The 19,044-nt window shown below is 37.5% G+C and overlaps 1 protein-coding gene and 1 non-coding gene across 3 annotated transcripts in view; one reads left to right on the top strand and one right to left on the bottom strand.

Moving 5' to 3' along the window:
• Nucleotides 1-2,647: 2,647 nt before the first annotated feature.
• The window catches only part of LOC126375245 (sodium/calcium exchanger 2), a 178,904-nt gene continuing 162,507 nt past the window's right edge, over nt 2,648-19,044 (bottom strand). The window contains exons 3-8 of one of the 2 annotated variants that reach the window (XM_050022156.1): nt 15,540-15,688; nt 10,039-10,138; nt 7,880-7,972; nt 6,780-6,938; nt 4,250-4,421; nt 2,648-3,875 (exon numbers count right to left, since the gene is read on the bottom strand). In XM_050022156.1, the coding sequence (XP_049878113.1) occupies nt 3,671-3,875; nt 4,250-4,421; nt 6,780-6,938; nt 7,880-7,972; nt 10,039-10,138; nt 15,540-15,688 (878 nt within the window). In that variant the 3' untranslated portion in view covers nt 2,648-3,670. Of the gene's footprint in view, nt 3,876-4,220; nt 4,422-6,779; nt 6,939-7,879; nt 7,973-10,038; nt 10,139-15,539; nt 15,689-19,044 lie in introns of both variants that reach the window. The other variant, XM_050022157.1, reaches the window with a different exon arrangement.
• On the top strand, nt 9,570-9,640 carry Trnav-cac (transfer RNA valine (anticodon CAC)). The gene has a single exon. It is a non-coding gene; the product is annotated as a tRNA-Val (tRNA).

The following is a 19,044-nucleotide window of genomic DNA, read 5'->3' as shown; positions in this document are numbered from 1 at the left end:
ATGTCGACACGCGTTCGCTTCCTTGACGTATCGGGCTGGATGGATTGCCTAGTCTACTTAATAATAACCGCTAAAGGATCATTTCCACTGAAGCGGAGATGAACGGAGATATGAGCAAAAATACCAATCCGATTGGAAATCGCATTATTCTCTTTTTAATGGAAATTTTTCAGTCGGCTTATTTTCATTTGAAAATGGAAACATAGAAAAAAAAGACTTGTTAAGTATGTCAAAATTGTTATTCTTTTCACGCCGTCGTCGAATTTACGGCCGCATATACCTACGGCTAATACGGCCAGTCCTATTTATCATACATTCCAATATAATGATTAAAAATAAATCCGATATTTTTAATATATTCTCTTTAGAGAAATCGGAACAGTACCGAATTTTGTTTTACCAAAACACGACTTTAATCTAATTTTAAATTTGAGTTTGGAACATTAATATTAAGAATAAAAAATCTCATTTAATAACACTCCATTGTAAAATTACATTTATTTTTTATTCTTAACAAACATATGTAATATTTATAATGATCTTTCCGATTCATTAAATTGCGAGGTGGTTCGATTTTTTTGAAGAGAAGTGTAGTGTTACAAATTGTTAGATTACGTGCTTATGAAATATCTCAAAAAGAAAAATAAAACCTTATTATTCGTTAGACCTTTACGTTTTCTGATTGTCCATTCATTTTTGGTATCTAACTTTTATGTATGAATCAGTTTCGAGATTACAATTTTAGTTTTTTAAACGGACTGTCCGTAAATTAACAAGTAAACATAATTAATAATCAGTTATCCGCATTTATAAACCTTTCCATTCTAAGCTTTAAGTATATAAAATTAAATAAGACTGCTTTTGTTGTCCACTTATTTACAATATTTAATTAGTATTCTAAAACTGCAACGTACATTATATTTCTGTCGTTGTTTTATTGTAATTATGTTTTTTTAATTTAAATTATATAAAACAACATTTTTATTTGAAAATAATCAATGTTAAATTTAGGTAATTAAACTTAAACAAAACACATTATTATTTTAAAAATCGAATAATTATATATTATTTATTATATATTATAATTAATTTTATACTCTAAATATTTTTTATCGCCTTTAAAAATGCTTTACCAAATATTTTTCTGTTGTTTCAGCCATAATGACAATAAAATTACGATTAACTACATAACGCGTTGAACACTGTGTTTTGAACAAAATTTTACACTAACATCGTGTTATTTACATAAACTAAAAATTAGCAATAATACAAGCGTACTTATAATATATAAATTATTAATTCTAAATAATATATTACTTATAATCTTTTTAATTATAAAATAATTTAATTTTTAATATCGTATGAAATGTCAACGTGAAATTTTAGCATAAATTATAAAGCATGGTTTCTAGGTTACCTCAGGAACAATGGAATTATGTATATTCATATCCATTAGTGAAATAATAATACTAAAAACAAACACATACATACATACATACACTCAAAAAAATATCACGTTGACTATATTCTATCTCTATATTTAGCAGATAATTTACGCGTTACACTAATGAAAGATTTTCTAAAATAACACTTTAAAATAACCCAAGTAGGTACGTCAATTATCGCCGTGATAATAATGTTGGTAAGTTTTTAATAAGGTGTCTAATTTCTGATGTTTGAGGCACACTATATTTTTAGTATCGGCAAGTTGCTTTTTGGAAGTTTTATGTAACGATCGATTGCTAAGCTAAACTCATGCACAGCATTTTAGGTGGAGATAATAATAATTATGGTAATGACGAGTTATAAAACGCTACATTCAGTTTAATATATTTTACATTTAATATAATATTGATTGTAATAATACTGTGCCTTAAATGTAAAAAATACTTGAATATCTTAGAAAAATAGGATTTATAAAATATATTCTGAATAATAACGATAAATGTAACAAAATCTTAAGTAATTTTCCCAAAGGTATAGCACATAGAAAATAGAAAAATAAATAAATAATATAAAATCGCGTAGTTTAATTACCAGGATTTTTAAATATGGAAACAAAAAAGAACTGATTCAGTTGATGATATTCAAGTTTTTAAACAAGTTAACTGTCTAAAACTCAATACACTTACTTACTTACCAAAAACTTACCACATTTCAGGCGTTCGCAAAAGTTGATACTTATTTCAATTGAACAGTTTTAAACCACTTAAAACTTAGACAATTTGCAGCAGTTCTTGTTCTACAATAAAACTTTATCCAATCTCTTTCGAATATATTTACTGTTCAGATTATACAAAAAGAATATGTTTCGAACGGGTAAGTAGCGTCACTGGAAAGAGTTTAAAATGGCCAAGTAAGATTTTCTTACAAAAAGTGAAGTGAAATCCCATCGGTGTGCAGTGGGATAAACATACCACCCATAGATATGCCTGACATACTTATGTAGTCTATATTGATAGTTAGTTTTCCTGTAAAATATTCCTCTAGTACTCCTCTAGTAGAAATGTTATTTAGTATATTGGTAAATACAGGGTGTTAGTAACATCGTAACGAAAACTTTGAGGGATGATGCCGACTATAATTCCGAGTTGATATCAAGTGGAATTTTCCGTTGCAAAAGTATGAACTACAAATAATTAATAAAAAAAAAATCATGTATTTTCCGTCAGGAAAATCCACTTGATATTAACTCAGAATAATGAGCTGAATCATCCCCCTCAGTATTCGTTATGATGTCACTTACACCCCGTACAAGTACGTACAAGTAGCCATACGAGTACGTATGGCTGTTAGTGACTTTTCTATCGCAAAAGTATAGAATTTCAAAATAATTTGAAAATGATGTCTTTTTAATCTTTTAATCATGAATATTGCGAGGAAAATTCCACTTGGTACTCAAAATCTAATCGAGCTGTATCTTCCCCCTCAGTATACGTTACGTTGTCACTAAAAACGTGTATAACCACTTCGCTGTTTTGCGCTACCTTTGTTTTATCTAAATTACCCGTACGAAGTCATTTTCTTTTAATCCGACTTACATCATTACAATGCATAGAATCCAATTTAATCTAATTTGTCTAAATACCACAGCCTTCAAGGCTTAATTTTGGAATTCTGAAAGATAGAAAGAGATCTAAGAAGAAGGAAAGACGATCGAGAATTTCTAAATCTACATCTTTATACGTACATTTGAGCACATACATCCCTTTTCTCTTTTGAACTTTATATCTATCTATTTTAGGCGCTTTTTGTATCTCACGGTTGGCGTCATCGTAGTGTATTGTGTGTTCTTTCTTTGTTTTTAATGGGGTCAATTTATTTGTAGTGGTTTTTTAATATTCGTTTTTTTTTAAATTTCATGGATCACTTTTTCAGCTAAGTTTATAGATGACAACATTATTTATGAGATGATCATTTCATTCATTTTTTTTTGTTGTTGTCATTCTTAGCCTTGTTAAAGTCAGTTAGTAGGTACTTATCAACCTTTGCTTTAGTTTGCTATACAACTTTAAAGTTTCTGACGTATCAAGAAAGCCAACCCGCTTTTTGCCTTTTGCAACAATACAATTTTGTCCCCAAGCCCACACCCAAATTTTAATATCTCAGGATGGCGTCTTACACCAATTCGGACAGCATAGATGATCCCCAACCGAAATTTCAAATAATTTTAGAATCCCTGGATGACGTCATACGCCTCCAAGCTGGACATGGTGAGATAGATGAGCCACAAAGAGAAGAGGAAGATGGAGGTAATAATCTTAACACCGCGGGGGCCGCCCAGCTCGCCGCCGATGGACTTTTTCCTCCTGATGACCAAGATCAGCACGGCGACGAAGGCTTCTGAGCAGAACATGGTCACGCTGAAAGCTAAGCTGTGGAAAGACGAGGTGGGTTAGAGCTTTCCGGCAACCTTTAAGTATAGGAGATATTTAATATTATGTAAGTAATATAGCGGGATTGTGCAGCATGGGAATACTTGTACATATATAAAAATAAAATAGATACGCTTACGAGTACATAAACTACATAATAATAATACACATAATATTTTTATAATAAATAAATATCATTACTTAAACCACTATACACACTGCTACATATACTATGGAAGAAAAGGAGTAGATAGATTATGAAGATGAAGAGGAAATAGAACTGAGGTAATGCGCCTTCACTTGCCCATTAAAGGACTCCAATGAGTAAACTCTCCAAATGCTTACATAAAAGTAAATAGAAGTGTTCTACTCACTTCCCTGGCTCCACGACGAACTTCTCGTTCTTGCTCCAGTGGACCACAGCAGCGACTGTCCAGGCCACTCCGATGCCGAGGAATACATTGACAGCGTTGGAGCCCGTCACGTTGCCCACAGACGCGTCAGCATACTTGTCCTGTATGGCTGCTACCTTACTGGCGAAGGTATCTGACGGGAAGAGAGTGTGAGTAAGAGATTGAGACATTAAGAGTGAAAGTGAGAAGTGGAAGAATATCGTCACTGGGAAGGTGAAATTACTTACGCGCAAAAAAGTCATTTCGAGAAAACTTTTATCCAATTTATATGACGTCGACGTAAGACTACATCTAGGAGCACGAGTAAGGAATGCACGAGTGGGTTGTGAGGTGGATTACCAACCTCATCAAACCTGGTGTCAGGGTTATTATTGAGCTGATATCACAAAAGTATGGAACTGAAAATATAAAAAAAAACACTAAAGTTTTCATAAATTTTTTGCCTGGAAATTCCACTTGATGTCAACTCAGAATCATGGTCTGAATCATCCCCCTCAGTATTCGTTACGGTGCCACTAACACCCTGTATAGTGTTTAATTCTGATCTACTTGATTGTAAGTTTAGAGAAGCCTCACAAATCTAAAATATTTTAAGACCTTAAGCCAACACAAACTATCTTACAATAAATCTTTGTCAGCGAGAAAATTGTTCCCAAGAATTTTCTTCCAATACTCAAGGAAGAAAGTCAAGCGTTGCAAATCCGTCGTTTAAGCATTAGAATTGTATTCTGAGACATTGTTAGAAAATTCATGATATCACCTTTTATGCTCCATGCACGGCTTCCGTGGTCCAGTCGTTGAGCGTTGGGCTCACTACCTAAGGTACGGGTTCGAATATCACAAAAATATTGAGGCACAGGTGTGCCGCTGTCAAAGGATGTTTTTCGGGGTTCCGAACACACCGAACAGAGCATAGTACCCCGCTAGCCACAAGTTGATAGTGTGACTAGGGATCGACGATCCAACGATGTTATGTTGGAAGTTGTATATATGCGTCTTGCTGTGTAAAATTCGATATCGCGTTTCAGAACTGCTTGAAGACTGCATTATTGAATGTGGCGCCATCTGTTGCATGTGGGCGGAACTAGCTGACCAAGTAGTTGGGTTCGCGACAATATCACAGGCTGATCACCCAAAGTCACGTCAAGCCGTTGGTCCCGGTTACTACACTTACTGATGTAAGTATGTAGTCGTTACATGAGCCATGTCAGGGGCCTATGGCGACTCAATAATAACCATGGACTCGAAATGTTACCAATGGATCCGATTCCTCCAGTCACATATAAATGTTGTTTAAGTTTTTCTGTCATTTTCTTATACGCGTAAAAATGAAAGGGACGGATGACTGGCGACTGTTAATTTTAAAATGAATGAATAATCTGGGCAAATAAAATAGGCACCTCGCTCATATGCAACCCGTTTGACGTGTGCTGTCAACTTAAGTCTGTGGTTATTGGCCAATGTACAATTTTGGAAGGGTTTTTGAATTTCTGCCTAAAATTGACGTGTTTTCCATAAATTTTATGCCTGTCGATTACCCGTCCCTTCTTTTTCAGCGGATACAAAAATGACAGATAGACCTTTAAATAAAATTAGATCGCGTGTACTGGAATCAGTATCAATGTGTAGTTTAATTGTTACAAAGAAAGCTGATACAATTTATCTATTATCTTTTTTAAAATCTCTAACTTCTACAGCCTGGGCACTGGACACCCTCAGGCCTGTTGTCTTAAACGTTGTACCGGGTGAGAGCCTTCAGCGGTCCTTATTTTGTCCGGCCAAGTAGTTAATGCCATCTGCGGCAAACCTACAATAAGTCACGTCAAAAAAAAAATAACTTCTACAGTTTAAAAAAATATTTAGAAGTGTAGTATATGTACAAATGCTTAGTAGGGTGTGAAGGCGTGCGTCATTTGTTTTTTTTTTCTAACCTATACTCACGTCAGAACATGTTTTATGGTAAAAATGCACAGCACCATATTGCTTTTGAAATAATAATGGCCGCCATTTTTCACCGCGCAATGATAGTTTCTCTGGCTGTGACCCGAATACATGGAATTATTTTATGTCTCCTTACATTATTCAGCAGCCCGAACACGCTCGTAAAATGTTCATTCTTTAACCGCACCAACATTATTGTTCGCACAAAAGATCTTTTACCATGTGAGGTGGATTACCAACCTCATCAACCCTGGTGTCTGGGTTATCATTGAGCCGCCAAAGGCCCCTGACATGGCTCATGAAAGTAAGATGACCCGTACTTTTGGTCCCGGTAAATACAATGTCATGACTATTACATCATCAAGGATTAACCGGGACCAAAGTACGGATCATCTCACTTTCGGACAATCAGGTGATCAGCCTGAAAAGTCCTAATCAAACTAAGAGTCAGAAACGGCCTCTTAAGTGCAGTGGTTGAGGATTCGAATCACGGTCGGACATTTCACAAAAATCACGGAAGCGATTAACATTGGTTAGTAATGAAACTCACCAGGTATGCTAGTCCCCAACGCCACGAAGACAATAGCAGTGACTGAGTCCTTGATGCCCAGGGTGCACCCGAAGTGGGACGCCACGTCACCTATCACAGCAGTCACCAGGCCTATGCAGATAATGGACACGACGAAGCACACGTAGCCACCGCCAATGTCTGGATTAATGTACAAGAACAGGGGGTTAAAATGGCTACATCGAAGCAATTCATCTAAAAAACAATATTGCTATTTGACATTTGCCCATATAAAAGTAAGCTCGCAGTGCACACAAATGTCAAATAGCAATGTTGCTTTTTTAGATGATTTTTTTAAATAAACTTGATAGATATAATCAATTTGTCAAAAAATAGTTATTGGGTAAATTGTAATTATACGTATTTATTATAAGTAATTATTAGAAAGAAAGACAACAGCTTCAGTGGTCTAGTGGTAAGAGCGTTAAGCTCACGATCTGTAGGTCCGGGTTCGATTCCCGATGGGGACATTGTCGAAATCACTTTGTGAGACTGTCCTTTGTTTGGTAAGAACTTTGCAGGCTTGAATCACCTGATAGTCCGAAAAAGTAAGATGATTCCGTGCTACGGAGGATACGTTAAGCCGTTGATTGGCTATTGGCCGTAGAAAGACCTCCACCAACCCGCAGTGAAGCAGCATGGTGGAGTATGCTCCATACCCCCTCCAGTTGTTTGAGAGGAAACCTGTGCCCATCAGTGGAACGTATATAGGCTGTTAATGTTATGTTAGAAAGAAATAAACTTTTATTATTTTAGGACACCACAGACACGGACTAGTAGATAATAGTAGATACATACAAACATACATAAACTCACGCCTATTTCCTACCGGGGTAAGCAGAGACTATGGGATTCCATTTGCTTCGATCCTGACATCTTCTCTTGCTTCCACCACATTCATATTGATGAAACGATTGCGTTTCACGCACGCCGGTTCAGAGTAGATCGTACTGAAACTTTTCTAAAGACATCTCCTTGGACAATGTACGTCCTTCTAGGTCCTCTGGCAGCCTTATCAACAACCTTCGCTTTGTATACTGCTTTGTATTAGTGTAGTAATCATTTTATAATTAAAAACTCACCGGTAGGAGGAACGAAGGCGAAGATGATCTTCCAGAAGAGAGTGAAGACATGCAGGCAGTAGTCACCCCATGACGGTGGCTCGTCGGGGTCATCTGCAGAGAAAAAAAAGGAAATATTTAAAGGTTACAAAGTGACTATTCAAACTAATCCACTCCAATCTCATCAGTCATCCCGTGATCATGGCACTTGCAACAGTGTCGAAATATCGGGAGTCTCATATCCCCATTTAAACGCGGTAAGAACCCGTTATTATGTGCTTTAATTATGACTATTCAAAGTTGCAGACGCAACACAAGCGGAGTTTACATAATTTTGGTGGATACTGAAATTCAGTATTATTAACATACTTAATATTCGTTTGTTAAAAGCTAAATCCACTTTGCAGATTTACTGCCAAATAATGGTGATTGCGGGAAGCCGCTGGATGCGGGCAGCGCAGGACCGATCGTCGTGGAGATCCTTGGGGGAGGCCTATGCCCAGCAGTGGGCGTCATACGGCTGATGATGATGATGATGAATGGTGATTGTATAATTCAGCCATTTAACACCTTCGCACCACATCACTTAATCACATGACCTGTGTCCACATACAACAAAGAATCTCTGTGAAAGATTAACATGCTAATTATTGTTATAAAATCATCTAAGAATCAAAAATATACGGTCGAATTGAGAACCTCCACCTTTTTTGAAGTCGGTAAAAACAGAAAAACTTACTTGATTCTCTGATCACTTCTGAGAGGGTAATTGTTTACCTAAATTCTTTAAATTATTTCTTCGCAAAACAACCTCCGTGGTCTAGTGGTTAGAGCATCAGGCTCACGGTCTGGAGGTCCGGATTCGTTTCCCGATGGGGAAATTGTCGAAATCACTTTGTGAGATTGTCCTTTGTTTGGTGAGGACTTTTCAGGCTTGAACCACTAGATTGTCCGAAAAAGTAAAATAATTCCGTGCTTCGGAGCGCACGTTAAGCCGTTGGTCCCGGCTATTAGCAATAAAAACACCTCCACCAAGCCGCATTGGAGCAGCATGGTGGGGTATGCTCCATACCCCCTCTGGTTGATTAAGGAGAGGTCTGTGCCCTGCAGTGGGACGTATATAGGCTGCTTATGTTTTTGTTTTGTGTTTCTTCGCATTACTATTCCTTATTAGATATCGGAAAATTATTTAAATCAGAATGTCTAGATTTTGAATTCAAGAAATGTTTCTCGATAACACTTAATCTGAATATTTTGATGCTTGAATTGTTTTGTATTCAAAACAGGGATGAGGGATAAAGATTTAAAATTCATGAGTTGAAGATTTGTATCTTGAATTTTGATTTATTACATTCATTTTTAAATTAAGAAATCTGAATTTTATAGCAGAACTAAGATCTTAGTGACACCGTAACTTTCGGAGGTACGTGACCTAACCTGTATTGGGCTGGTTTTCCCTTTGCGGGTTCGAAGGTCAATCAGGCAGTCGCTTATGTAAAAAACTGGACCTGTCAAGTCTTCAGGTTAGGTAAGCGGACCCTGTGAAAAACGGGATGATGCTAGGGAGATGATGTTGATGATGTAAATGATAAATAAGTACTTTATGTTACTATTTTCTGTATAAGGGCTGTAGCAGTATCAGGACAATTGTCGTGTTTACATACTCTTGCTGCCTTCTGTCATTGCCACGTCGGTATGAGTTGAATAAACGGCCTCTGTGGTTCAGTGGTTGAGCGTTGGACTCACGATCCGGAGGCCCGGGTTCGAATCCCGGTGGGGACATACCACAAAAATCACATTGTGATCCCAAGTTCGGTTAGGACATTACAGGCTGATCACCTGATTGTCCGAAAGCGAGATGATCCGTGCTTCGGAAGGAACGTTAAGCAGTTGGTCCCGGTTACTATTTACTGATGTATGTATGTGTACTAAATCAACTTCATAAATCATCATAATAACATGAACTTGACAATAATTCAATAATTCCTCCCACCTGATTGTCCGAAAGTAAGATGATCCGTGCTTCGGTTGATCCCGGTTACTATTTACTGATGTAAGTGAGTAATCGCTACATGAGCCATGTCAGGGGCCTTTGGTGGCTCAATTATAACCCTGGCTGGTATTCCACCTCACAACCCACACGATAAGAAGATGAGAATGTAAAGTGGTAGGATACTTACCAGAACTGGCAGTGAGGGCTTCTGTGAACTGCTCCTTCCAAGAGGACGTCCCTATAATTATTGATGCGTTTGCTCTTTGTACTAGTTTGTCAACAGTGTTCTGAAACAAATGAGCAAATATTAATATTACTCTAGGCAAAGGTGGGTAGCTCACTGGGACGGGCTAACCTATAAAATGCTACTTAGGTTCTATAACTATTGCTTAAATAATATCCCGATTGAAAATGTAAAGAACTTTAAGTATCTAGGCAGCATAATAACGAATGACTCAAGATGTACTTTAGACGTTAAAACCAGAATAGCAATGGCAAAACAAGCTTTCCATAACAAAGGGTGCATATTCAAGGCTAAGATTACCAAATCTATCAGAAAAAGATGTGTCAAAACCTTCGTATGGAGTATAGCCCTCTATGGATGTGAAACTTGGACACTGACACAGAAGGACAGAGAGAGACTCGAGGCCTTTGAAATGTGGTGTTGGAGGAGGATGGAAAGAATAAGTTGGACAGAAAGGGTTACAAATGAGGAAGTGCTAGTAAGAGTAAGGGAAAAGAGACAAATACTGAGAATTATTGAGGACAGAAGAGGCAAGATGATTGGACACCTAATAAGACACGACGAATTCATTAAAAACATCATAGAAGGAAAGCTAGAAGGAAAGAGAGGAAGGGGAAGACCAAGAAGAGCTTACATGGAACAGATTAAAGAAAAGGTTAACGTCGTGTCTTATAGGGCAGTCAAGGAATTGGCCTTTGATAGACTGGAATGGAAAATGCTACAACGACAAGAGCGTGGCTCTTAAATTGATGATGAGGTTCTATAACGATTTTGTGACGTAGCGAGTAGGCACCGCTACTTCAAAGCGCACCCCCGATGCCGGGCAGCAGTGGTATCAGTACTGGTTGGAGGCCGAGGAAATAGATTCTGGTAGGGCTCTAGCTAGAACATCACCGAATGAGAAATTGGTCGGTGTACTGCGGAACGGAAGGCGATTGGGGCAACCACCATTCTACACGCCCTATCTATGGAGTAATGAAAATGGAGGCGATTACTTCACCGACAAGAGCGCAACTCTTAAACAAAGAGAGAGGTAAATATGCCTATATACGTTCCACTGCTGGGCACGGGCCTCTCCTCCATCAACAGGAGGAAGAGTTTATTCCATCACGCTGCTCCACTGCGGGTTGGTGAAAGCGTTTTGAGCTAGTAGCCTGGGATGTACGGCTTAGTGTGCCTTCCGCAGCACGGAATCATCTCACTTTTTCGAACAATCAGATGATTCGTCTTTATTTGAAGTGAGTTTTAGTTGAGCCAGCAGTGGGTCGTATATAAGCTGTTTAAAGGTCCAGTCATTGATAGAAGTTGCTTTTTTTTTTTTTTTGACGTGACTTATTGTAGATTTGCCGCAGATGGCATTAACTACTTGGCCGGACAAATGGGGAGCGCTGAAGGCTCTCACCCGGTACAACGTTTAAGACAACAGGCCTGAGGGTGCCCAGTTGGGCGCGAACCTCGGCTCAGGGCGTCGTCTGAGAGGAAAAATATTTGAAAGAATTAATCGACCCTAGTGGGTCGATAGCGATAAGCGCTGAATGAGGGAGATAGAAGTTGCTCTACTTTACTTGCATTAGTCAAAGAATTATTTCACACACATTGCTTAAAGGAAAATACTTAATTGTAAAACGCGCAACTCAATTTTGCGGAAACTGCTGCCTTAAGTGTGTCTGTAAGTATACTTAGTTAAAGTAAATAATATCGATATTTATAACTTTATATTTTATATTTAAGTAGATAAACTTTCTTCTTCTTCTCATCCTTTTATCCTCTGTTGAGGTGTAGGGCTTGAATAACAGATTTTCACACTCTGTAGCTTGCTCAGACATGCCGAGAGTTTTGTTCTCACGGTCAACCAAACACAGTTTTGTACAGACTGGCGTTTGAATTATGTTTAAAGATAAAGATAAAGATTTTTATTGAGCATAAATTTAGGTACAGTTATAGATAATAGTTGCAGTTATAGTTGCAAATTACGTCTCACTAAATTTTGCCTTTGCAGGCATATACACATTTTACACAGGCAATGATATTTCATTTCACACCATATTTCATTATAACATAAGAGAAAGAAAACAATAATAATAATAATAATAACAATAAAAAATCAAAAAATTATTAAAGAATATATACAATGAATAAGTAGGTCTATGATATTAACTATTTAGTTCACTAGGATATCTATTAAAAGATCTTAAATGAATGAATGTCTTGAACAAATTATCCCCCTTAAACTTTGGTAAAACGTTCCTTTCATGTCGCACGCAAAATTATTGGATACTTTCTATTAAATGCAATTTGTTTCTATATCGTTGATATGCATATTTATTAATAGCGTATTGCACGTAATATTTGTATTATTTTGCCTTCTTTTATATAGGTATGATTAAAACAGTGGACGGCCTGTGTAGTAAACACTAAAATTTATGTTTTTTATTATGGCAACACAGCGGTTTTCTTCCTTCTGCCCTTTTAACATCATGGCGACGGGGTGTTGCGTTTTCTCCTTTTGTTAATTTAAATAATTTTAAAATATTACTCACAGTCCATTTCTACATTCAAACATGTGTTTTTATTTTATTTACATATAACCAGCGACTCAGCATGAGCAATGTGTTCTGCCAGTATTCGTATACGGAGCTGAGACCATGACCCTAACTGAGAAATCCGCAGAGAATCTCCGTGTTGCTCAGAGAGCAATGGAAAGAGCTATGCTCGGCATTTCCTTACGGGACCGGAAGAGAAATACTTGGGTTCGATCTAAAACCGAGGTTAGGGATGTGGTAAAAGTAATTGCCGAACGCAAGTGGAGATGGGCGGGACACATTGCTCGAATGAGCAAGGAAAGATGGACCCGGAGATTGTTAGAGTGGCGCCCACGAGCATTCACAAGACCGAGAGGAAGACCACCAATGAGATGGAAGGACGACATTGTGCGGCACGCAGGATATGGCTGGATGTCGATAGCCCAGGATCGTCGGAAATGGAAAAACATGGAAGAGGCCTACGTCCAAAATTGGATATAAATTTAGGCTGATATAGATAGATAGATAGATAACCAGCGACTTACACGCCCGTGGATCCGGAGATTTCTTTACTTTAATTGCGTTTTTACCACACGATAGAAAAATCAGAACAATGCATAACAGGCTTTTTTTCGTGTAAGAGGTTTACCTCTCAATCAAGTAGTCTGTAATGTCCTAACCACAATAGGGATCACAAAGTGATTTTTGTAATATGTCCCCACCGGGATTCGAACCCGGGACCTCCGGATCGTGAGCTCAACGCTCAACCTCTAGAACACAGAGGCCAGCCAAGTAAATGCCTAATACGTCAATACAAGTACGTTTTGCAGAATTAGTTCTCATAATAACACTCAATAAATATTATACAACAAAATATACCGATTTTTACTAAGTAATTACTTTAGTAACACAACACCAGCGATTTCACTGTCAAGAGTGGTTTTCGCCTAATATCTTTCACTCGATAGTACTGGGGCTTAGCCTAGCCGAGTTGCAAACGATTTTATGACTATTAACAGTTTATATTTGTTTTTTTTTGACGTGACTTATTGTAGATTTGCCGCAGATGGCATTAACTACTTGGCCGGACAAATGGGGAGCGCTGAAGGCTCTCACCCGGTACAACGTTTAAGACAACAGGCCTGAGGGTGCCCTGTTGGGCGCGAACCTCGGCTCACTATTAACAGTGACAGTCAGGGTTATTATAGAGCCACCAAAAGCCCCTGACATGACTCATGTAACGACTACAGAGAGGAGGTTGATGAGTTGATGAGGTTGGTATTCCACCCCACAACCCACACAATAAGAAGAAGAACAGTGACAGTGGAAAAATGTATACGATGCTATAATCCGCCCCATATATTTTTGCGAGCCATGGTAACCCAGTTGGTAGGACGCTTGCATCTCACTTTGAGGTCGCAAGTGCAAATCCAGCACATACCTAAACCAATATATATAATAATAATAAGTTGGTCATCCACCTCATAAAAGACTGTCACTGAAGGTTGTCATAATCGTTTGCAAGGCTAAAATCCCCTGTGCAATTTAGCTAGCTAGCTTGGTAAGAAGAGCTCTATGGAGTTTTGGCCCAGATTTATGCCCAACAGTGGGCTAATACAGGCTGATGGTGATTTCAAATCGCCTATATGTAAGTGCAAATTCACACCGAATCCTTACACGGCTTCCAAGTGGCCAGCGCCGCTTCTTCACCGCAGAGGTAACACGGTCAAAAATAAAAATATTCAAATCAAAAATCATTTATATTTAAAGCAGAATCAATAGCATGACATAATAGTTATTGAAACTCATGTGTCTCTAACATAAGACATGACATAAAAACACGACTATCGGAGTATACTTATACATATATATGGGAGTCTTATATCTGATTTAAACACGGTAAGAACTCGTTATTATAATACAGGGTGTTAGTGACATCGTAACGAAAACTTTGAGGGATGATGCGGGCCATGATTCTGAGTTGATATCAAGTGGAATTTTCCGTCGCAAAAGTTTGGAATGGAAAATAATAAAAAAAAAAAACAAAAAAAAATTCATGAATTTTTCGACAGGAAATTCCACTTAATATCTACTCAAAATCATGGTCTGAATCATCCCCCTCAGTATTCGTTACGGTGTCACTAACACCCATACCTACTTGTATGGGTACCTGTATGTACTGGTACGGGATGTAAGTGACATCGTAACGAATCCTGAGGGGGCTGATTTAGCTCATTATTCTGAGTTAATATCAAGTGGAATTTTCGATCGCAAAAGTATAGAATTGAAAATATAAAAAAATAAAAATAAAAAAAAACATGAATTTTGCGACGGAAAATTCCACTTCATTTTCACTCAGAATCATGGTCTGAATCATCCCCCTCATTATTCGTTACGATGTCACTAACACCATGTATATGTTTTAATTATATTATATCACATACGAATGTGTGTGTACGCGTATTGTACTCATTCTATTTCTCTTTTGTTTTGTATTTTGTTTTTTTTATTTATAAAGTATTTGTTATGTTATGTGATCACATTGCTCCAACTGCTTCCGATGAGGTCGTTCATTAAGGGGAGGCCTGTGCCCAGCAGTGGGACGTGTCTCTATGTGAGTTAATGCACCTCTACTAGCCTCCGTTATCGAGTGGTCGAGCGTTAGGCTCACGATTCGGAGGTGCCAGGTTCGAATCCCGCTGGGGACATATCACAAAAATCAAAATTGTGGACCCTGGTTTGGTTAGGACATTACAGACTGATCACCCGATTGTCCGAAAGTAAGATGATCCGTGCTTCGGAAGGCATGTTAAGCCATTGGTCTCGGTTCCTACTTAAGGGTGTAAGTACATAGTCGTTACATGAGCCATGTCAGGGGTCTATGCTCCATGAGAGGTTGATGTGGTTGGTCAACCACCTTACCTTGAATTCCTTGCTCTCCTTGATTCGCAGCTGCGCCCTGGTGATGTCTCCCGGCCGGGGCAGCCCCATCATCGCCACCACGGCCTCCTCCTCTGGCAGGGTGGCCAGGTGGTTCACTTCATGCCCCGGGTTCACCGGGTTATCGTCGTCTGTCAACAAATATTTATGATTTAACATCCAAGTAAGGAATAAAGGAATTACTATATATAAAAATATAGGTAGGTACATAAAATAAACAAAACGATCAGTTTTAGTACAATTAGCGATTATATTTCAATAAAGACAACAAGAAGCCATGGTAGCTTAGTTGGTAGAACGATTGTCTCTCACATTGAGGTCACAGGTTTGGAGCCTGAGTCGAGAATCAAACCAGTGACAGGATTCTTCAAAATTCAAAAAAATATATTTATTTTTCAAAATTGGCTTACAAAGTTAGCGCTTTTTCAACGTCAAAAATTAAATTACATATTATGTAACTAGCTGTAAAACTACTACCACATCGGAATCTGTAACGCTGAGGGAAAGACGTGGCCAGAAAACCTCCCAGCACAGGGCCCTAGTCCTACTGTTTCATGTTTTCCTTTCTCTTTTTTTTAAATCCACTTTGTATTACGTAATTTATAAACTTAAATACAATGGTATTCCAATTACTGTCGGTGGAAGGAAAGTGAAATATAAAGAGTTTATGTGACTTTATCACAGAAACAGTGTTTTATGAGCTCCCTGACAGAAGCAGGCCTGTCCACATACGCAGCACCCGATCACGAGTTGACGCGAAAGCCAGCCATCGCTCCCTTCGCACGTTTTTGAGGGAAAGGTGCGACCCGATTTCCGTGCGCCACCGCGTACACGAACAAACCCGCGTTCACTCATCATCACTAATTTAAGTGCCACGCTCTTGTCGGTGTAGCATTCTCCATTCTTGTCTATCAAAAACCATTTCCTTCACTTCCTTATAAGACACGATGTTCGCCTTCTCTTTAATCTCTTCTTGGTCTTCCCCTTCCTCTCACTCAACCAAAACCTCTAAATAAACCATTTTTGTTCAAGAGATACAAGAGTTGTACTATCTACTTTTTATTGCTATGACATAAAATTTTACAACGTTATGAAACAGAATAGAACACAAAATAACAATTTAAGAGCCATTTTGTTGTGAAACTTTCGCATAAATCGATGGTTTAATTAAAGTTGTTTAAAATTTAAATTGTGAAATCAACACCGCAATGGTAATGAATACGCTTAATTATCTTAAAGGGCTTTGTATGTTGTTGTAGTGAACTGAATGAAAAAATAAAATAAAGGAGAAATGGGAGACGACGACATATTTTATGCTCTAATTTATAATATTTACTTACTAACATATTTTAACTACACCTACACCTATACCTATATCTATACTGTATCTTGGGCCCCAGTTATTAAACACGATATTGACTTACTTGTTTTAAACAAATCAACTCAAATATACCATTACCTAAACAGGGTGTTAACGACACCATAACGAAAACATTGGGGGATGATTGAGACCAAGATTCTAAGTTGATATCAAGTGGAATTGTCTGTCGAAAAATTCATGAAAAATTTTAGTGCTTATTTTGATTTTGAGCTCCATATTTAAAATAATAAATAAAAATATAAAATTATTAGAAACCATCTACATAAAACTAATAATTGTTCGCGGTGTTCGATTTTGATTGCGGTGTAGCAAAAAAAAAAAATTCGACGAGAAAAACACGTTTCGTTTTTGGTACAATCAAGTGGACATTCTTATTTTTTTCGTAGTTAAAATATAATACCATATGCGGCAAAACTACAATAAGTCACGTCAAAAAAAAAATCTATACAAATTAATAAATAAATCAATTTTGTATTCCTTCTTATCGTGTGGGTTGTGAGGTGGAAAACCACCCTCATCAACCCTGGTGTCAGGGTTATGATTGAGCCGCCAAAGGCCCCTGACATGGCTCATGTAACGATTACTCACTTACATCAGTAAATAGTAACCGGGACCAACCGTCTTACTTTCCGACAATCAGGTGGGAGGAATTATTGAATTATTGTCAAGTTCATGTTATTATGATGATTTATGAGGTTGATTTAGTTTGTTATATGCATGACAATTTTAAATTCGTATGCCAATTCTTGGCTGAATGTGCTAAGACCGATGACAACACTGTAATATCTTGTAACACGCATCATTCACGAATTAATATTTTTGTATTTGTATTTGGAATGTTGTAATTGCAAATAGAAATCAAAGTGATAATATACTGCAGCATTGCAATTGAATCGACAGAAATTTCCAGCTGACTAACAAAACAAAGCGTTAATTACTGACAAACCACGTTTTTGCGGTGGCAACCGGATTGCAGTTCAGGTTGAAAACCATTGCATTGTTATGTTACCTCCACAAAGGCAATAGAGCAATCAATTATGTTATTAAATGTGTTCTGAGCATCATTGAAATATATTTTATACCGGATACAAATATGCTATAGTTCGACAGAAAGGGTTACAAAAGAGGAAGTGCTAGTAAGAGTAAGGGAAAAGACACAAATACTGAGAATTATTGAGGACAGAAGAGGCAAGATGATTGGACACCTAATAAGACACGAAGAATTTATTAAAAACATCATAGAAGGAAAGCTAGAAGGAAAGAGAGGAAGGGGAAGACCAAGAAGGGCTTACATGGAACAGATTCAAGAAAAGGTTAACGTCGTGTCTTATAGGGAAGTCAAGGAATTTGCGTTTGATAGACTGGAATGGAAAATGCTGCACTGACAAGAGCGTGGCTTTTAAATTGATGATGATGACAAATACACTTTGCTTACTTCTGCACAATATCCCAGGAAGAGGAAATGACTGAAAACCAGCGCTGGGTGACGCCATAGCATGGCTCCATCACAGCACAAGCTAAGCCATTTCCTTTTGCCCGTATTCGTAATATTCATAATTACCTAGAAGTGAAATGAAATGAAAATGTATATATATATATATCGCCTAGTTCTTATATATAGCAAAATGTAAATCATTACTGGCAATAAATTTATTTTATTCTTATTCTATGCATCGCACGCCTTGTAAGAGTGCACCTTCATGTTCGTGGCTAAGCATATGCTACGCATGTATTTCACATAACCTAGGGCTTGATATTTGAATCACATTATGTATAGAATGATGTTGCTACCTATACTTCTCTTCATTTTGATCAGAATTTTAAAAGAGGTGGAAGTTGTAATTGTACCTTGGTGTAATAAAAACGGTCATCATTTATACCCAAAAACAAAGATAAGGTATATTATCCATGAAATTAGGAGTTTAAAGGAAGAAAAAACTTAACAACGACATCTACCGTGTTTTTGGGGAACGCTAAATGGAAAGTTCCTCACTTGATTTTTGCGCACATAAAAGTAAGGGCGCAATGAAATTAAATTTCAAATAGCTATATTCATTTTTTAGATTACGATTCGATGTGGCCTTTCTTCCGAATACATCCCGCTTA

This window comes from Pectinophora gossypiella, chromosome 18, assembly GCF_024362695.1.
Source record: "Pectinophora gossypiella chromosome 18, ilPecGoss1.1, whole genome shotgun sequence".
In the NCBI taxonomy this organism is placed as follows: Eukaryota; Metazoa; Arthropoda; class Insecta; order Lepidoptera; family Gelechiidae; genus Pectinophora; species Pectinophora gossypiella.
Note: the sequence above shows the minus strand (reverse complement) of the source record. Positions and strands in the feature narration are given on the sequence as shown.